Source organism: Carassius carassius, chromosome 2 (assembly GCF_963082965.1).
Source record: "Carassius carassius chromosome 2, fCarCar2.1, whole genome shotgun sequence".
Classification (NCBI taxonomy): Eukaryota; Metazoa; Chordata; class Actinopteri; order Cypriniformes; family Cyprinidae; genus Carassius; species Carassius carassius.
In genome coordinates this window covers 43,306,915-43,328,001 of record NC_081756.1, presented here as the reverse complement: position 1 = coordinate 43,328,001, position 21,087 = coordinate 43,306,915, and the positions used below count along the sequence as shown (strand labels likewise).

General features: G+C 36.8%; 1 protein-coding gene across 3 annotated transcripts in view; it reads left to right on the top strand.

The window, feature by feature from the left end:
- The window catches only part of LOC132110354 (DENN domain-containing protein 5A-like), a 42,620-nt gene that overhangs the window by 3,683 nt on the left and 17,850 nt on the right, over window positions 1–21,087 (top strand). For 2 of the 3 annotated variants that reach the window (XM_059516909.1, XM_059516890.1), the window contains exons 2-6: window positions 9,417–9,485; window positions 10,100–10,209; window positions 11,892–12,564; window positions 16,622–16,809; window positions 19,097–19,411. In XM_059516909.1, coding sequence (XP_059372892.1) covers window positions 9,417–9,485; window positions 10,100–10,209; window positions 11,892–12,564; window positions 16,622–16,809; window positions 19,097–19,411 — 1,355 coding nt within the window. The remainder of the gene's footprint in view (window positions 1–9,416; window positions 9,486–10,099; window positions 10,210–11,891; window positions 12,565–16,621; window positions 16,810–19,096; window positions 19,412–21,087) is intronic. The other variant, XM_059516899.1, reaches the window with a different exon arrangement.

Below are 21,087 nucleotides of genomic sequence, written 5' to 3'. Positions count from 1 at the left end.
CCTTGCATTGTACTTGAGATTCGGAAAAGCAGTGGAGGAAACACTGAACTGTATTTATTTGGATACAAATGTGTAAAATAACTGTTAATTTCATATAATTTTTCTACTGGGACTGTTTTAAAGGACACTGATCCTGTCCTGAAAGAAGTGCTTTCTAGGGCCTTAAGAAACTCTTGATTTTCTGTTCCTCCCGCTTCCTGTACCTCTAGCATGTTACCATGGATGGATTATTTAAACATCGACATTGCTAACATACTGGTTTTTCTTAGTTTGTTCCCTTATTCACTTATACAATTTAGCATTCTTTTTAAAAAGAAAGCAAGTAGAGAACTAATGTACTTTAAGATAGCACTTAAGTATATTCGTTTAATGTTTTCGGTAAACTTAATTGCAATTAAAAGAAAATGTATTACAGTTTACATTTATATTAAATGCAATTAGTTGAACTTAAAGAGTGCTTTTTTTACTCACTTGAAGGGAAAATGCACCAAAAATAAAAGTTCTGTCATCATTTACTCAAATCTTCTTACATGTTAAACAGATAGAAATTTAGACTGTTTTGGAACAACTTGAGACTGAGTAAATGATGACAGAAATGTCCTTTTTTTAAAGAACTGTTAATTGTTGACTACAAGTGCACATTCAATACAGTTAAGTGCTTTTCTTTTTTCACGTGGGTTTGTGGGCCAGTTTTTTGGAACTGAAACTTTAAATGATTCTGGTTAAATGAGGTTCACTTGTGGTTCCTCCTTCCCTTGGAACTCCCAGAGTTACTCAGCAGTAAACGCTGGTGTTTTTCTTTGTGGCCTAACCGATAGTTAACAAAAGAAGAAAACACGTTTGCTGAATCAACCATACAGCTTGCTTCTAGTTGTTGGGTTTTTATTATGACTCTTGTTTCACTGTATTCCTAGCAAGTTTACTACTACATTAAAAGAGCCATACATATAGAGCTGGTTATGTGATGCAAATGTGAAAATGTATTAGTTTACAAACGCACAATGGTAAAAGTGATTCGAGGTAATCAAAATGTGCATAAATAAGGGTTTTTAATAATCTATAGTCTGCCCCTGGTTTTTTGTGTAAAAGTTGAATAAAAGTTGTTGTTTTACAGTAACTATATTGTTCATTTCAGCTGGAAATTCATTGTATTTTTTTTCTCCCAATCAGCATATGTTGGTTTAATTCATAGTATTGCTATTTGTAATAAAAACGGCATCTTGTATATAGATGTCAAGCCACCACAAAAACAAAGTTTCTTATAGACACTTTCAGCACTTTGAAATGTCAAAGAAATCCCTTTAGCAACTACTCAAACAAGTAAGTTATTAAAAACTTGCTTTAATTTTAACCAACAGGAAACCAAGGGGGCAAACAAACTCATAACACATTCTTAGAGTGCAAAAACTGTATGTGTGAAGAAGGCATTTAATGTTTACACATTCTCAGAGTCGGGCTGTGCATAAACCTTGAAAAAAAAAACCTTTTGTAATGTCACTGATCAAATTAATGCTGTTAATGGGGCTGCAGCAGACTAACTAACTTTTGACTTATCTTCCCCACATAACCTTAAATTACCTTTGAAACTCATTATTATTTTTTAATTAGGCTTCTCATCCTCTGTCCTGTTGTTTTTGCATAAATCAGCAGTAGTTCCAGAATGCTGCAAAGTTGGTGACAAAACCCTCTTTTATCCCCAATGACAGGGCACAGGGTGAGGGCTTCATTAGCATATGCATGAGAGGCCCTGCTAGCAGAGCGTTTTGATTGGCTGGCTCAGAGCCTGGGTGCACAGTCAGGTCCTCGGTACACTGAGGACAGGCAGCTGGGCTGGACACACACTCGCACACACACCGAGTTAAACACTGTCCCCCAGGGGTTCCCATGCACCCCGTCTCTTGAGCGCTTTCTTAATGACATCACTATGAAAGAGTTCTCCTTTGAGCTCCTTGGACTCTGATTAGTCATTAATCTACCATGCATGATAAAGACGTTTTTAAGACTGGCATTATTGGATATTTTTAAGCTTTCTGCTGCGTTGAGAACACAATAACAAAACATGCATGTAAAGTCAACTTCCTGATTGAAGATAATTTTTTTCTGATTTAAAATAAAAGTAAAGTCTTACAGTTTTGAAACAATGTAAGGGTCAGTAAATGATGACACAATTTACATATTTGGGAGAACTATACCTTTAAACAGTTGTGAATCCCATAAACCAAAGTTGCCTGAAAAGAAAAACAATGATAGCAAGCTGTTCGATTTAATCTGGTCCAAATGGTACATTTGAGGTTGAGTGTCTTGGCCAAAATGTTTTATCATGATATGACTTTTTTTTAATTGAATTTCACAATATACATAAAATATGTTGACCCTGGAGCACAAAACCACTCTTAAGGGTAAATTTTTGCGAAATTGAAAAGCTGAAAAGCTCGGACAATATTTGGCAGTGATACAACTATTTGAAAATCTGGAATCCGAGGGTGCAAAATAAATAATAATTATTGAGAAAATCGCCTATAAAGTGGTCCAAATTAAGTTCTTAGCAATTTATTCCTAATCACAAATTAAGTTTTGATATATTTACTGTAGGAAATTTACAAAATATCTTCATGGAGCATGATCTTTACTTAATATCCTACTGATTTTTGGCATAAAAGAAAATTCTATAATTTTGCCACATACAGTGTATTTTTGGCTATTGCTACAACTATAGCAACACCTGAAAAAACATCGAAAAAACGCAATTTGGCAAGTTTTAATTAGCACTTCTGCTGTTTCACAGACCTGGCAACTCTGTTTTTTGGTCAGTATGTCTAACTTGGATTGTTTTACCAAGTGTATTGTGTAAATGCAGATATCAGATATGGATCACTTTTAACAGAAGATGTAAGCTGATCGTAAAAAGAATTGGGTATTGTCAACAAATCAGAATTGGACATCAAGACCTGCAGTGTAAATGCAACCAAAGTGACACTGTAATTGTTCTATATTTTCTAATATAAGATGATTCAACATTAAGTAATTGAGTGTTTCCATTTGTTGAAATAAAAAATAAGCCAATATTTCAGTGAAGTTAATGAGTAAAATAGGAGAATAGTTAAAGAAAAACATATGCAAGAAATTGCATATTACCCTGAACTTACATAATGGTAACAAATGAGTAAATTTGGAGCACAGAGAGCAGAAAGCAATGAAACATCAAGGGAAATGGACAAGTGGCCGCTTGGGTTTGGATATGCGGGGGATAATTTTCACAGGAAAACGTCATCTGCCATCTGTTACTCCTCTGAAATTAATTTGCTCTCTTTGTGCCCTTTTCTTTGCTCACACATAGATGTAGGCTACCCACGATCTCTCTGTGTCTGGGCTTCACATTCATCTGACAGCATCACGCTGCAAGGATCAACATTGTGTCATCACATCAATTAGCAGTTACTCATTAGCAAAGCCCCACTTCACAAAATATCAAATGCATAATCAATCTGTCATTTCTCATTCTTTAATTCCCAGGTTTTGGGGATTCTTTTCAGTATTTTCCTGCAGCTGCGTGAATTAGTAGTCAAAGCTGTATACCTTTGAAATCATGCTATCAGGAACTGCTGGAACTTCAGGGGCCTGTCACTGCAAATTTAGAAGAATTAACTCTCAAAAGCCTGACATATGAAATATGTACTTTTTCTGGGAACAGTTTATTGATCCTTTACACAAAACTTTAAAGTTTGCATATTTGATATCAGGTTTTTATGGCTCGTGTAGTATTATATGAGAACATGGAGCTCATATTTTTTTTTTTTTGAATTTGGTGCAGTTGCTGATATTATTATGGCCAAAAACTCAAACAGAGATCGAAAGCTTAGTCAAGATGGCCTCTAAATCAATTGCGGATGGTTTCATCATCTCAGAAAAGAAAGTATAGGAGGATAATAATAAAGAAAACGCAAAACTGTGTTACCAGATATACTCGGGTGACCAGGTAAAGTCTTTCAGTAGGCAGCACTGGTAAATCGTTGTGATCTTTATAACATTATAACAGACTACTTACGTTAAATGCATATAAATATGAGTTTTTACCTTAAATATGCCAATAATATGTCTTTGGAAGATTATGTTTTAATGCTTAGTTTTATGATCAAAGCTCTTTTTATTTTTTTTTTCTTATAATGCAATACAATACAATGATAATTGTGAGATGAACAAATAATCATTTCTCAAAAGCCTGAAGATACTCATATTTTAACATGATTTTCTCAAAATTATGTGTGGATAATCAAGTAAATTTAGCTTATGTTACTTCAGTCCAGTAAGTATTTATCTTGAAATATTACTAACAAAATAAACTTATTTTATAAAACTCATTAGAGATTTCACATCAAGAAGACATCTTCCAAAGTTTTACTAAAAGGCTTTTTATTTGCTAAAAAAAGGATGAACTATCAATCAGATGACAAAATCAACAGGTTTTTCATGAACGTGTTTTTTTCTTTCTGGTAATTTAGATGACTTAGAAATGTTCCTGCAAATGTGATACAGAAGACTTTATAGGGTTAATTTTGTTCTTTCCTGTCTAAAGTGGGCATTACTAACGAGCTCTCCTCCTCCGCAGAGCTCATGCATTCCCATCAGGCCCGTGGCCTCTGGCTGTTCTCTGGTCAACAGACGCAAAGCTTTCAGCCACCATACAGAAGTACTTTAGAAGATAAGGTTTATCTCTTGCTCTTAGCCTAGAAGCATGGAAACAGTTTGGATACTAAAAGGAATCCTTTTTACACTCCAGCCTTTTCCTACATTTATATAAAATTGAGGCCTTTTCTTTTGTTAAAAGAAACCAATAGTTAAAGCCTCCATGAATATCACCATATTCATAAATATAGACAGTCACCATGCATTGCAGAAAATGGCAGCAGTCAGTAAATGCATCTATCCAATGATCAAGTCCCACCCTACATTTAATTTCATTCAAGAAACATTTTTACTTTGATATATGTCACAATGAAAGAAGACTTCCATTTAATGCAGACTTTAACATTAAACATTGATAGGCTTAGTATAATTACTGTGTGACTGACAGAAAAATGGAAACAAAAATAGCTTATAATAGCCAAAACATGCATTTGTTCAGTTCAGTTCAGTTCGAGTTTATTTATCCCTTAGGAAATTGGTTTTGCACTGGTGCTGCACATCACAAAAAACACTCACATAGCAAACACTCACATAATAAACACTCATGATTACAGATTATTTAACATTAGAATAGCAGTTGGTATGAATGAGTTCTTAAACCTCCTTGTTCTCCCTCCCATTACTCTATATCTACGTCCTGATGGAAGAATAACAAACTCTTTGTGTAATGGGTGTGTTGGGCAATTGATTATCGCAAAGGCTTTTTTGACAACACGTCCTTTAAAAATTTCCTGGGGCAGTATCTGCTGAACTCCAATCACTTTCGAAGCAGTCTTTATCAGTTTGATTATTCTGTTTCTGTTGGACGGGCTGATACAATCAAACCATACAATGTCACAATAAGAAATTACGGATTCAATAAAGCTCCGATAAAACAGTGTCATTAACACTGAGCATACTTTAAAAGAGTTCATTTTTCTTAAGAAAAACATACGCTGCTGAACCTTTTTACAAATGGCATCTGTGTTAGCATTAAAATTTAATTTATTATCAATAACTGTCACTTGTGGGTCATTTGTGCATTGTGGGTGTTTCCAGTGTAAAGGACTTTATGGTTTGTTGAACCACTTATTTTAATGTGGTTGATTTGGCATATTGCTGCTCTTCCCCAAATGCAGTCAGAAATAAGGTTTATTTGTGTTTTCTAAAGCACTGACCTTTCTGAAAATCACATCTCATGGTGTGTTTTCCCCCTTGGCATTATTTCATGGTTTCTTATGGCTCTGATGCTCTCTTTAAAAGTACCAAAGTGGTTTTCAGGGGTCTTTTCATGAGGAATCAACAAAAAAAATTCCAAAGAGAATGATATCTCACCTTTTTTTTTTTTTTTGTAAATACAATTTTACAGCTGTTTTACAATAAATTAAATCATGGTGCATGGGCTCTAAAAACATAGAAATAAACATATAGAAAGGTAGAACCACTAAGAAATATATTTTAGGCCCTGCTGTTTGTTGTGGTTTGAATCTGGCCCCTTCGCCATTGGTTGAGTACGTTTTGGTTGGTTTGTTTACAGCAGCGGGGCTTGTCACCTTGGCCTTATTGATCTGTTTGCAGTTCATACTATCTAATGCTTGTTTGCTGTTGACAAAATGATGAGTGTTTAGTTCCTCATTGGCTTCATTGCTGCTAGCTCATTCTCACTTGAACTCAGGCCTTTTGTGCTGACAGTCCCATGATCGAAACAAATCATATGTGAGGGGCTGGCAGAGAAATAACAAGGCAGATGAACCATGATGAAGTCTTTTCATTCATCAGAGCTGATTGCTTTCGAATCGAATTACATTTGTGATTGTAACTAATTGCACCACAAGTAGGAGTGAAAACCTACTGAATTTCTTAATGGCTGCATAACCACTTCAAATATGCATTCAATTTTGAATAATTTAGTGGTCTGTCATCATTTATTCTTGCATACATGTCACAATGCATGAGATATTAGTCTTAGGATATTATATTAATGGATATTATATTATTATAAATTAATTTAATTAGCCCAGATTAAAAAAAAGGATAGTTTTACTAAATATAGAAAAAAGCCAATCAAAAAACATTTTCAAAACACAAATATCGAGGAAGGAATTTTATTTTACTTTTATTTTACTATTTACACGGTATCCGCTGGGTTTTTTAATATCATTTTAAGGCTTTTTATTACCCTTTTTAAGGCCTGCACAAATAAAATTAACACTGAGCAGGGTATAGCACAATGGTGACCTATTAAACCATAAAGTGATAAACATTTCATGATCTCATTTCAGCCTTTAAACCATTTTTAAGAAAAGGGATGAGTCAAACATATAAATTATTAGGTTAATTTAAAACAAATAAATATATATCTTATCTTTATTCACTTGCTTGTTTGCTGCCTAAAAACTGGTCGATTTTCACATTGGTCTGAACTAAAGCAGCAGACGGGATGATTGAAAATGCACATTCATTCTCTACCAAGCAGGTGGGGCTTTTGAAACGGCAGAAATTAGGTTTCCCTGATAACGGCTGAATACTGTACAAACCAGCCACTGCTTTATCAGGTATTGTAGGTAAAATGAAATGAAAATGGCATCGAAACTTTTTTTAAGGCAGTCGGTACCCTTCAGAGACACATTCAAATAAAAACACCCCTGCCGTGTTTTGACTTGGAGACGTTAAATTTGATACAACTAAACTGAAGACTTTTTAAGGACAAGTGTAAGCGGCAGGGTAGTGATATATTTTGGTAGCCCGACTGGAAGACACAAAAGCCCCAGGATGTTGGGCTAGCGATTTTGCGAGCCCTGAATATTATATTACACTACATATCTCAACTAATGCCAGTATTTTGTCTTAAAGGTCATGATGAATAAAAAGTGTAAGAATCTATTATTATATAAATATTTTTTCCTTTAGATATCTATTGTAGTGAGAGTTAAAAGATGAATAATATTTTAATAATAGAATCATTTGGCTCTCCACATTTAAAGATTTTAGCATCCACCTTGGTGTTTGCTTCCGGGCGTTATGTAACATTCCCCTAAGAGTTTCTAGTGTTTACACAATATCTTTTACTAGTTTTATTTCAATTCTCAACTGAATCTCATATTTTAGTATTTTACACATTATTATAAAGAAGTTGAGAAGAAAGAGGACAATAACCTGTATGGGAACAAGATTTTCATGGAAAATGGCAGAACTTAATCCATAATTTAGCAACATACTAAATATTGTAGCATGTTGTCATGTAATGATTGTGCTGGTGTCTCTTGTTGGTTCTTGTAGCTTGACACCGGCCCAGGAGGCCCTAGTGTTTGTGTTGGTTAATTCCACACATTCCTGGCCAGAACGCACCCTGTCTCTGAAGATTGGTGACAAATAAACACGTTCTTACCCTCCACTTAAACCTGAACATATTCCTCAGGGACATATCCCTCAGAGACTAGTCTGTTCCTGTTGCATCAAGGCTTTATTGTTCATTGTCTATGGCAGATTAGTTGAATATCTTAAACTGTCTCTGATATGGAAGCAGAAGAGCTTTACATTAGCCAGTTTTTAATGTGTGGGCAGCAGAGGAGATGAAAACACCTGTGACATTAATGCGTGCTCACACTGCCTTCAGTCTCTGTTGTTTTAACATGCCGTGTGTCTAATGTGTGTGTGACGGTGAGCAGAACTTCTCAAAAACAAAATTACACACACTGAATCTGTAGAATCTGTGACCAGAAGGAGTCCAAAACAATGGACAGAATGCAATGGAATGGAACAGATTGGTTTCAAGACATTTTTAAATCAATAGTTCACCCAAAATGAATGTTTACTCCCCCTCAGGCCATCCAAGATGTAGATGAGTTTGTTTCTTCATCAGAACTTCAGCAGAAATTTAGCGTTACATCACTTGTTCACTAATGGATCCTCTGCAGTGAATGGGTGCCGTCAGAATGAGAGTCCGAACAGCTGATAAAAACATAAGAATAATCCGCACAAGTCCAGTCCATCAATTAACTGCTTCCAGCTAACGTACGAGTCCTCTATCTATTATATTGCATTCTCCAGTGATAAAGTTGATTAATCTGAAATATGCGTAGATCAAGTACCGTTTCTAAGCAAAAATTAATAGAAAATATGTCGGTGGATTTTAATGTGCAAGGACAACAGGGGATTGACTTTTTCACTTGAGGAAGCTGTATTATGGATTATGTTTGTATTATGGACTCATATTTTGTCCTAGATGCAACAGTTTTGAGTTAAAACATCAATGATGGATTGTTTGGACTCTCATTCTGATGGCACCCATTCACTGCAGAGGACCCATTGGTGAGCAAGTGATGAAATGCCAAATTTCGCCAAATCTGTTCATATAAAGAAACAAACTGATCTGCATCTTGTATAGCCTGCGGGTGGATACATTTGAATTTTTGAGTGAACTATTGTATAAGTTGACATGGTGCTGGAAAACATTTAAAAAGCAACTTGCAAATGCCTAAAAAAATAAATGACAAATGCATTTGTTATTTGTTTATTTAAAATTTATTGATGTATTGTTTTAATTGTGCATTTTAACAATATTTTAAACATGAAATCAAATACTTCTATAATATGTATATGTATTATTTTAAAAGTGATTGATTTATTATTGTTTGCTTGTCCTCCTTAATGGACTTCCAGAAGTGCACTAATGGTGTTGTCTATATTAAGTAATAAGTGAAGATTACACACCCTCCTCATGTCAGTGATTAACTGTTTTATCTGTTGTGTAGCTCTTTGCCAGTATATACAGGCTACTAAATTCAGAGATGTTGCCGGACAGTTGGCGGGTGCAAAAGAAGGTAACCCCCCTCCCCGTCCCCCACTATGCTCTTCACTCCTGCAGTCAGTGCTCCTGTTTGTATCACAATCAACCACAGCTCGGCCTGTGCCCGCTAACCTTTAACCTTTCCACACACTTCTTTCATAGCACCGCTGTTTGCTCATGTGTGAGACGGCTGCGTGGTCGGGTAGCGTGGGATCACCTGTCTTCCTGTCCTTTATCCCTTCAACTCCATTTCCTCTTCCTCTCTCAGCAGCAGCAAGTTATTAGCACTCCAAACTGTTTGTCAGTCACTGCTTGGTGAAATTTTGCCAAGGTTCGCTTGGTGGGCTGTAACTCTTTCACTTGGAATGATTTTCGAGGCATGTCTTTTTCCACGGGTTGCAACACTTCTCTGCTTCATCTGTTCTAGCACTTTTGGCTTTGACTGGGTTTGATTTCTGTTTTCTCATGTTTTTCGCAAATTTCTAAACAAATGTCTTGTAGAAGATTGTTGTATATATTTAATGTTAAAATATACAACACTGTATCACATTTGTGATGTGGTTTGCTTGAATTGCCATGAAGGTTTGAGGATAATTGCTGGAAAGTTTATCTTTTTCTTTTCTTTTTCTCTTTCTGTTTGCATCTCAGGTGAGAATTTTGAGCAGAGTCCACTGCGGAGAACTTTTAAATCTAAAGTTTTAGCGCACTATCCCGACAATGTGGAGTGGAACCCTTTTGACCAGGATGCTGTGGGCATGGTGAGTGACACACATAGACGTCTACCAATATGGGCTTTTCAAAAACTAATTCTAGTTTCTAGAAAGCAAGGTGGCCACCAGCAAATGCAATGAAAATTTGTGATAGTTCTACAACATAACAGCTTTGATGCAAAACACTTTTTCTGTCAGGCACTATATTTTTAATGAAAATATGGCTCAGTGCATTTTCTGAGGGAAGCTGAACAACTGCCAGCCAATCTTTTGATTGAATGATTTAAAGACTCACTCATAATATTCAAAAAGACACTCACTGGTTGCCACATACTACAAAAATAAAGTAACCTGGAGAAAGAGTCATCAAATTAATCAGTGAATGAACAAGTTGTCGATTCCACACCAACCTTTAAAGTGATAGTTCACCCAAAAAATAAAATTACCATCCTTGGTGTATATGACTTTCTTATCCAAGATGAATACAGTCTGAGTTATATTACAAAACTTCCTGGCTTTTCTAAGCTTTATAATGGCAATGAATGGGTGTTGAGATTTTGAAGGCCAATAAAGTGCATCAATCCATTATAAAAAGCACTCCACACAGCACTGGGGAGTTAATAAAGGCCTTCTGAAGCGAACTGTTGTGTTTGTGTAAGAAAAATATACATATTTTAAACGTTATAACTGTAATCTTTAGCTTCTATTAACTTCCTTACATGTGTATATGAGTTAGTGGCGTTCCAGTGGATGATGTAGGACGTAGGCGTAGCATAAGCTCCGGTGAGAAGTAATGAAAGCAAAAGCGCAGAGGAGAGAGAAAAGCAAAACACCGGTCACAAATTAAAAGTACAAAATGAGGATTTGAAAAGAAAAATGAAGTAGGATTTTGATATAAGCCAAGTGTATACTGGTTTTCCTTTGCTGTAAACAAAACTTGCTTCTCACAAGACTAGCATATTCTCACCAGAGCTTTTATTCATCTGAAATAAGAAAGTCATATACACCTAGGATGGCTTGAAGTTGAGTAAATCATGGAGTACTTTTCATTTTTGGTTGAACAATCCCTTTAAGGCCCAGGTTACTTCATATTTTGTGTTCCGTTTCGTCTCATGCACAGTTAAGTATTTTTTTTGTGCATGGACAACAGCGGACTGTGCTGATGAAAACAATTATGTCACACAGACAGCAACGAACAAGTATATTTTCAGCTTTAGAGTCGACTAACAATTCCTGATTCCTCAGAATTGCAAAAATGTGATTCTTTTTGGGATACACACCAACCCATCCTGTATCTTTACCCTGTCATAAAGCAGGAAGGCACTTGAGGTGGTGCTGCTGGTCATGCCTAACAACGCCCTTTTGCCCAGTCTGTATTTAGAATATAGCACAGCTTACTGCAACAAAAATAGAACATATGCACTCTCTAGCCATCTGTTAATTGTCCAAACATGCATGCTTCTCGACAGTCTTGAAATGGCCATATCATAAACTTAATATGCATGGGTGCTATATAGAAGTGTTTCCCAACCAGGTCCCTAAAGGCATGTCTTGCAAAATTTTTGCACACACATTACAAGGCTTGGAGTCTCTACTAAATGTGCAGTGTTGGGGGGCTTCAATGGAACGTGGTTGGAACCACTTGCTCAAATTAATTGAACTTGTTGAAGTTCAAAAAGAGTATTTTTTATATTTGTACATCCTTAGACCTTTTTATTGTTCCCCCACAGCTCTGTATGCCAAAGGGCTTGTCCTTCCGCACCCAGACAGACATCCGTGGGCCCCAGTTCCACTCTTTCATTATCACGAGAGAGGATGGCTCCCGAACCTACGGCTTTGCCCTCACCTTCTTCGAGGAGGTGACCAGCAAGCAGATCTGCAGTGCCATGCAGACACTCTACCACATGCACAATGCAGAACAATATGACATATTGCACACACCACCCACACCTCGCAGTCCAGAAGACACCCGTCCCACCCCTCAACAACTGCTCGCTGCTCCCTCCTTGTCTCGGCTGCAGCGTTTCAACTCGTACGACATCAGTCGAGACACACTGTATGTGTCCAAATGCATCTGCCTGATCACACCCATGGCCTTCGCCCACGCCTGCAGAAGTGTTCTGGAACAGCTGCACCAGGCTGTCACCTCGCCTCAGCCCCCGCCTCTGCTGCTGGAGAGCTACGTCTACAACGTCCTCTACGAGGTCCCGCTACCACCGGCCGGGCGTTCCTTGAAGTTCTTGGGTGTATACGGGCCAGTGGTGTGTCAGAGACCCAGCACGTCTGAGCTGCCCCTCTTTGACTTCCCCCTGCAGGAGGTTTTTGAGCTGCTAGGCGTGGAGAACGTGCTACAGCTCTTCACCTGTGCACTACTGGAGATCCAGATCCTTCTGTACTCACAACGTGAGTAACTATCACTCATACTTCTGTAGACCTAGTGCCTGCGTATGATTTATCTCAGCTTCAGAGAAATTCCACACAAAAACAGCAAGGGGTTTCTCAAAACGGCAAGCTCTAATCTGATTGTCTGTTTTTACGCAGTTTCTAGGAGGGAAAGTGTCTGTAGGAAATCTGTGTTGCCAGACTGTTCCTATGAGTTCTTGTAAGGAGAAATTGGATTTGACAAAGTTACCAAGATTTGTGGTGCCTTTTAAAGATGCCCAGCAGTGTTTCGGGTTTAGACACTTAGTAGCTCACATGTAAACGCCAGTTATCAAATGTTAGGGGCCTTTCATGTCAGTCAGATGGCCCCTTCCTATTTAAACAAGTCATTCTTGGGTGGAAGTGTGAAGTGTACCAGACTTTTGATGAAACTCAAAAGTCTGGCTACATGAGATTAGTTTATTAATAGAAACTTCATTAAAGATGCAGTTGTGGTTATTTGTTTACAAAACCTAGTAAGCTGCCTACATAGACTGCATTTTAAGGCATGCTGATGGGAAATCCATATTAAATTGAAGATTTAAGGTTACATTTACATGACAATGATTTAGTCAAAAACACAAAATTTTTCCCATGCATTTTTAAAAAGTTTCACGTATACACGACAACATTTTCAATTTGCGTTTACACATATCCGTGAAAATGGCCAAAAACGCTGTGTTACATATGCCATGTTGTTAGTTGTAAGTAAATCCACACTTTGCTGAACAAGCATTAGCAAACTCTTAAACGGCAACAACAGTACCATGCACTCCACCATTGTTGTGTTTGTTTGTTCGTGCTTGCCTTTAAAATCGTCACATGCTGCGCATGTCTACATACCTAAAACGTACTATGCATGCGCATGATGTCCACATTTTCAAAGATTCCCGTTTTGGGTGTTTACAAGGAAACGTCAACAGTGACGTTTTCAAAAACCCGTTTTCAAAAAATATGCGCTTTCAGTCACCAAAATGGCGTTGTCATCTAAACTAACAGACAAAATGCATAAAACGTTTCCCGTTTTTGGCTGAAAACTTTAAATTTTAGAAACTTTCTAGGATTTTTCGGAAAGTTTCAGAAAAATTGGAAAGTTTCAGGAAATTTACCATCTCTTTGCAACCTTACATATAACACCTGACTACTTTAAACATAAATCTATTTGTAATGGTTTAGTTATGGCATCTACTAGCATTAGCTGACAGGTAATGCTAACTAAGCAAACCTCGACCCCCTGCATTCTACCAGCTAACAAGAACAACAAATTATGGTCCATGGCTGTAATGTAAGCTAAAGGCCATTGGCTGTTTTATTAAAAAAGATGATTCCTTCCATATGTCCCATACTAGCTTGCTGGTTAAATGGGACATTTGATAGGGATGAAAATCTCATCAAGATTCTGGGCTGTAATTTGCTCAAAGTCATAAATCAATGTTCTTAATAGTCCAAATTGAGTAAATGCAGAGACTTTTTTATTAGTGAATGCTTTCTTTTATTTTTTACATTAATTAGTAGGCTTATTGCTTTTTTGCTGCCGACTACAACTTAGCTTTTCAAATGAAAGCCAATTTAAATCTGACGGCCTTAATCTGACAGATACGTGAATAAATAAATGCCATGCAAACATTGATTTTAGCTCATTTTCTGGATTTTTGGCTTGTTCTGTTTAGTATAGGCTGGTTTGAGACAAGAGAATAAACAGGCGGTTATATTGCAGTGGACTGCGACATGCTCTTTCTCTCTTTTCACACTCCCTCTCCATCTCAGTGTCCGTGTGAGCTCATCTCAGTGCTTTGTTCTCTCTAATTCTTGTCAAACTCAGAGCCCACCCTTTTCTCAGAATCACCTGGTAGTTTGCAAATTAAACACAAAGCTTTCTGTGGAGTATTGCGGTGAATGCATTTAGAAGTTAATTGAAATTTAATAAATTGCTTAGTCTTTTGTGTTTATCATTGCATATGTTATATGTTTGAAGGTTTCATAAGATCTCGCAATATGTCTCGCAATATGTCAAATTATCGTCATTATATTTATGAAAATGTCACTTAAATGTACTTTGTTTGATTCACATGTTAAAAGCAAAATAATTGGCAGTTTCCTGCTGGAAATTCTCGGCAGGCCATTTTAGATTGAATTTAAAGCAGCATGGGAAGATTGTTTTGCGATTCAGTGGCAGATGTGCTGATTGGATCAATTACTCTTAACAAGGAAGAGTGAATTACGGGAGGTAACTACAAAACCACCGGGGGCTGGGAGGATGCATTGCTGTGGTGTTGCTTAGCAACCGTACTCCGGATAAGGAGGATAGTGGTGATGCAGCATAAATATGATTGGCTAGAAATTACATCATCCTTTTCTGTATCCAGAAGGCTCATGCTTATGGTGTAATATCTATGGACAGAGAGAGTCCAGAAAGAAAAGGACTTGATGTCATTAGATAGAGCTACACACACACACAGCAGGATGTGAGCTCTAAAACTCAAGATGGCCTACGTTGCTCTATAAATAACAGGCACATTTATAGCATATATGAATACCCTGGCCCTTTTAGACAGGCATCTGCTGCTAGATCAATAGATGTTTGGCAGTTACTGCTCATTTTCCTATATAAAATATATCTTTCCTATTATATAGACTATATCTATACCTTAGTCAATTAGATTGTGTAATCTGATCTGATGTAAAGATTCTTATTTGAATTTATATATTATTATATCTTAATGAAACGTTGTTAATTCCTATTAAATAATAATTAATTGTTTAAATTATTGATATTTATGAAAACACATTTTCTTTAGGCAAAATGAAGTAAACTTAAAATTAAATTAAATCATGTTATTAATGTAGAAATGAAGAATGCAGGTTTGTTAGTGTACCTCTGAATCTTGCTGATTTTTTATCATTAAAAGCATTGAAACTGAAATTGCTTGTAAGTGTCACAGATAATTACAAAGAAATGGTAGCACGTTGAATTAAGCATGCAATTTTGAAAGACTGAAATAATATATTTTTTGTAAAATGTACTGTTTTTGTTTACAAATTTGACAAATTATTGAATCATTTGACGAATTACTTTCTGCTTAAAATTTTCAGATGTAATTCTGAATGGTTCTTTCCATTTCTGTGAAATTATGTGTGACATTTGTGAAATTAAAATTGTTTACTTAAAGCTTTTTCCAAGTAAATTCTACATCAGTTTTTGTCAGAATGTGAGGACTCTGTGTGTGTGTGTGTGTGTGTGTGTGTGTGTGTGTGTGTGTGTGTGTTTGTGAATAGGCCTGTTGTTGTTACTCAGGGTGCTTAGAGACTGGTATAGTATTCCTGTCTCTCTGACAGTCGTGACTACAGGGTGGAAATCCTAACAAAAAATCCCATTTTGTTTTGGTTTTGTCTGTATGAGAATAATACAGAATAATTATCCTCTATATTGTGGTTTTTATAGTTTTAAATGCCCACTTGAGAATGCATTGTGTGCTTAAGAAGCACTTAATTTAAGAATTTCTACAAAAACCGAATAAGAATCTCTATCACACACACACACGCAAATTACAGTACAAAAAAATCAAATACTGGAATAAAAACCGTTGATCCTCATACATTTTTACAAAAACATACAAATTCTGTCATTGTTTACTCACTCTCACTTTGTTCCAAACTTGCATGACTTTTCTTTCTTCTGTGGAACTGTGGAAGATAAGTTGGTAACCAAACAATTTCGGTTCTCTTTAACTTGTATTGTATGGATAAACAATGCAATGGAAGTTAATGGGAATCTGAACCGTTTTGTCACCAACATTCTTCAAAGATATTTTTTTATGTTCCAAAAAAAGAAATTGAAACCATATGAGAGTGTGAAAATGATGACATATGTGATGATGAAGATAGATGGTGATTTCAAACAGCTCTTGCCATTTTTGTGAGTAATATACAGCATTTGGTGAATGAGCAGACTGTGGACAGTCCATCAGCGTGTCGTCTGATGCTCTGTGTAGAGTAACCCTGCTTTGAGGATAACGTGTCTGAATGTGTCTCTGTCCAGATTACCAGCGGCTGATGACGGTAGCGGAGAGCATCACAGCTTTAATGTTCCCCTTCCAATGGCAGCATGTGTACGTGCCCATCCTGCCCGCTTCACTGCTTCACTTCCTGGACGCTCCTGTGCCCTACCTCATGGGTCTGCACTCCAACGGCCAGGATGACCGCACCAAGCTGGAGCTTCCCCAAGAGGTGCATGACACACACTCGCTTTCCAAGCGAACCGACTCATCCTGCAGTTTAGTACAGGATGATGAATTCATGTTCACAATGTCATGTGGTTTTACTGAGGAATTAGTGCTGCAGCCTTATAGGTGGTGATCATAATGGTCTGTTTGGCCTCACATGAATCTCAGTTAAAGAAAAGACTAATGCTTACATCTCTTTTGCTCATGCGTCAACCTTTTCCTGCTTGTCAGCTACACTGGATTTTTTCCTTTTTTTAGTGCTTAAGAAAGAAATCTATGGAATGATATTGCGGACTTTATTCAAAAGGCATTGCAAATTGTATTTGCAATTGCGTTTTCAATTTGTGGATGCATAAAATGTGACATAATCCAAACGCAAATGCAAATCGCGCATTGCCGTTTTCATTTTCGATTAAGTGAACGCACAGTGTCTGCCAAATTTAAAATGGAAATGCAAAGTCCGTTTGCAATTGTGTTTCCCATATCTTACGAGCTATCAGCCTGTCATATTTAAATAGCAATATTAATTACCACATTTGCCTTTTCACTCTCTCTGCACTGTGCATGTAAACTGCCAAAACTCAAATGGAATCGCAATACCTTTTGCATTTGAATTTCCAACGTCTACACGGAAACCTGTCAATCAAGTGACAGGGGTGGGGCCATTTTATTGGGCGTGTTTGCATTGGGAAGTGACGATCGTACTAAAATGTACCATGTTTTTACTAGGGTAAATATGAGTTAACAATAGTGTTTATAATTAAGCCACAGTAGCCACAAATGTACAGTTGTCTGAGACGTTATGAAATGTTCTTTAACATCATGAACCATAAAATGTAGTCAGTGTTCTGCAATTGTTTATTTTCATAATAGGTAAACACAGGCCACAAGTTAACACGGTCACATTTCCTTGATTCAGCAGCTGCATGATGTACAGCCGAGAGTCCTGTCTTGAATCTAGAGATCTGATACTGATTCAGTGAAGCTTGGTAGCTCAGTGGTTAGTGACAGTCATCTCTCATGGCATACCGTCTTTTAGCGCGTGTTCGAAACCCGGGCCAACACAGACGTTCTTTATTTTTTTGTTTATCCTACTAACTTCAGCCGCTGGTTTCGGACTTGCATCCTCAGTAGTTCAGACTTTGTGCATTCGACTCGGGAGTGTGATGTCTGCGAGGACGCAGGTCCAGTAATTCTGCAAACAGCAGCGTACTTGATAACATGTCAGCTCGCCTTGACTACTGCAATTTTCCTCACTGTATGATCGCCCGTTTGGCGGCTGAAGTTAGTAGGATAAACAAAAAAATAAAGAACGTCTGTGTTGGCCCGGGTTTCGAACACGCGCTAAAAGACGGTATGCCGTGAGAGATGACAGTCACTAACCACTGAACTACCAAGCTACACTGAATCAGCACCAGATCTCTAGATTCAAGACAGGACTCTCGGCTGTACATCGTGCAGCTGCTGAATCAAGGAAATGTGATCTTGTTAACTTGTGGCCTGTGTTTACCTATTATGAAAATAAACAATAGCAGAACACTGACTACATTTTATGGTTCATGATGTTAAAGAACATTTCATAACGTCTCAGACACCTGTACATTTGTGGCTACTGTGGATTAATTATAAACACTATCGTTAACTCATATTTACCCTAGTAAAAACATGGTACATTTTAGTACGATCGTCACTTCCCAATGCAAACACGCCCAATAAAATGGCCCCACCCCTGTCACTTGATTGACAGGTTTCCGTGTAGACGTTGGAAATTCAAATGCAAAAGGTATTGCGATTCCATTTGAGTTTTGGCAGTTTACATGCACAGTGCAGAGAGAGTGAAAAGGCAAATGTGGTAATTAATATTGCTATTTAAATATGACAGGCTCATAGCTCGTAAGATATGGGAAACACAATTTCAAACAGACTTTGCATTTCCATTTTAAATTTGGCAGACACTGTGCGTTCACTTAATCGAAAATGAAAACGGTAATGCGCAATTTGCATTTGCGTTTGGATTATGTCACATTTTATGCGTCCACAAATTGAAAACGCAATTGCAAATACAATTTGCAATTCCTTTTGAATAAAGTCCGCAATATCATTCCATAGAAATCACCAACATGCAGGAAAAGCAATCTCTGATGGATCACCTCAATGTGTGCTTTTAAAAAACTTACTTTGTCTTTGGTTTGTTAGTTTGTCTTGTAAATTCGTAATCTCTTTCAGAAATTACTCCTTTGCATAATTTCATAGATCAGTGTTTGTAATGAAATAACTCTTGTACTCCTCAGGCCAACCTTTGTTTTGTCGATATTGACAACCACTTTATCGAGCTTCCTGAGGACCTGCCTCAGTTCCCCAACAAGCTGGAGTTCATCCAGGAGATCTCGGAGGTTCTGTTGGCATTCGGCGTATCTTCAGAGGCAAACCCACAGTGCAGCGAGGGCCAGGGCAAGCTCAGGGGCTTCCGCTCGGGTGACATGGCCTCTGACAAGCGCAACGGCAACCTGGCTGGCTCACCGCTCAACTCATACTTGCTGAGAGAAAACCAAACCATAGCTCGTCTGCAAGCGCTGGTCAAGAGGACTGGAGTCAGTCTGGAGAAGGTGAGCATGGCAATGAGGACACAATGTATACTTAACACACACATAATTGACTCAGACAATGTTCATGAAAAGTTTGGTATGGTTCTTTAAAGCAATGTTCTGTAATATATACACATATTTTATGGAGTAATCGACAACAAGGCACAGGTGCCAATTCCGACTTGTCCCTTTGTTATCACAAATTTATCAAAAACATGTTTTTAGCTAGCAGGCAAGTAAATAACATTTACAGTGTTTGATTATCACACTGATAGGTATCCACATGAGGATAACATAACAAGGACTTGGAAAAGACGTAAAATAAAAATGTGTAAAGCACTATTTATAGCACTGTTTCTTGTGCAAATTGCAATATTAATACATAAACAGAAGTTTATCCTCCTCAAAAAAAAAAAACATTCTCAAATATTATAATTTAAACTACTTCAGACCTCAAGCACTAAGTGCTTTAATAAAAAGCTCTCCAAGAATAAAAAACTTATAAATCCACCAAATTCCGGATGCATCCCAATTCACATATTAAATGCATGTAATTTGCATGCAAAGGAAAGTATGTAATAATGCACCAAAAAATTATGGTACCACCATGGTACCACCAAAAAATTATGGATTACACTTTATTTTAAGGTGTCCTTGTTACCGTGTAATTTTACATTTAAGTACTGAGTAATATTAATAAACTAAATGTACTTACTTTATGATCAGGATTAGGGTTTGGTTTAGGGTTACTTGCATGGAATTACACATAATTAATTGTTATTATAATACTAAGTACATGTAACTTGTAACAAGGACACCTTAAAATAAGTTGCTACAAAATTATATATTATTAATTTATGACAATAATGCATTCATGTTAGTAATGTTTAACATCAATGTATTAATGTAAGTTATGCCAATAACAACCCCCCCCCACACACACACACTGGTGGTGTCTGCATCTGAATTTATTAATTCATTTTACTATTTTAATATGATTTGGGACACATTAATCTTTACCTTGAATACTATTTATGCAAAAATTATTATTATTTTTTTTTTTTAAGTGAGTAACAAGCTATTATTTATTTATTTATGAATATAACAAAATCTATGAAAATATTTATATATGTCAATATAATAGAAAAAATTATAGAAATTGTATTTTATGTTATTAGATTTAATAAACATGGTAAATTGTGATACAAATTGTATTTCCTCCAGAATATTTCACATTTGTTCCACAGTTGATTTCCTGATGTTGTCAATTCTCTCAGACAAAGACCTTTTCTCACTCACTCAGACATATTTAAGTCCATCTGGTTTCTCTGGGGGTTTGCTGTGATTTCAGTCTTTTCTTTTTTTAACTGAACAGTGACTTGAGCAGTGATGACAGCTGCTTTATGGAAAACAGATCTTTTCAGTGTCTGCAGTAATTATAATGATTGTGTGGGCAATGAAAAGATGAACAAATGGCTGTTAAGACTGAGCACGCTCTGTTCTGAGTCTTTCTCAGTGACATAAGCAGCTTAAGAACACACTCTGTCTAAAGACCAGGGATTGACCCTTTACTCTTAATATAGCTCCTAGAGAGAGTTTGCCACAGCCTTTAAGCTGTACTAGTCAAATTCCATCATATTCAGTGATTCCCATGTTTAGAATGAGCTGTCAGGCACTTGTTTGATTTTCTTGCTCTC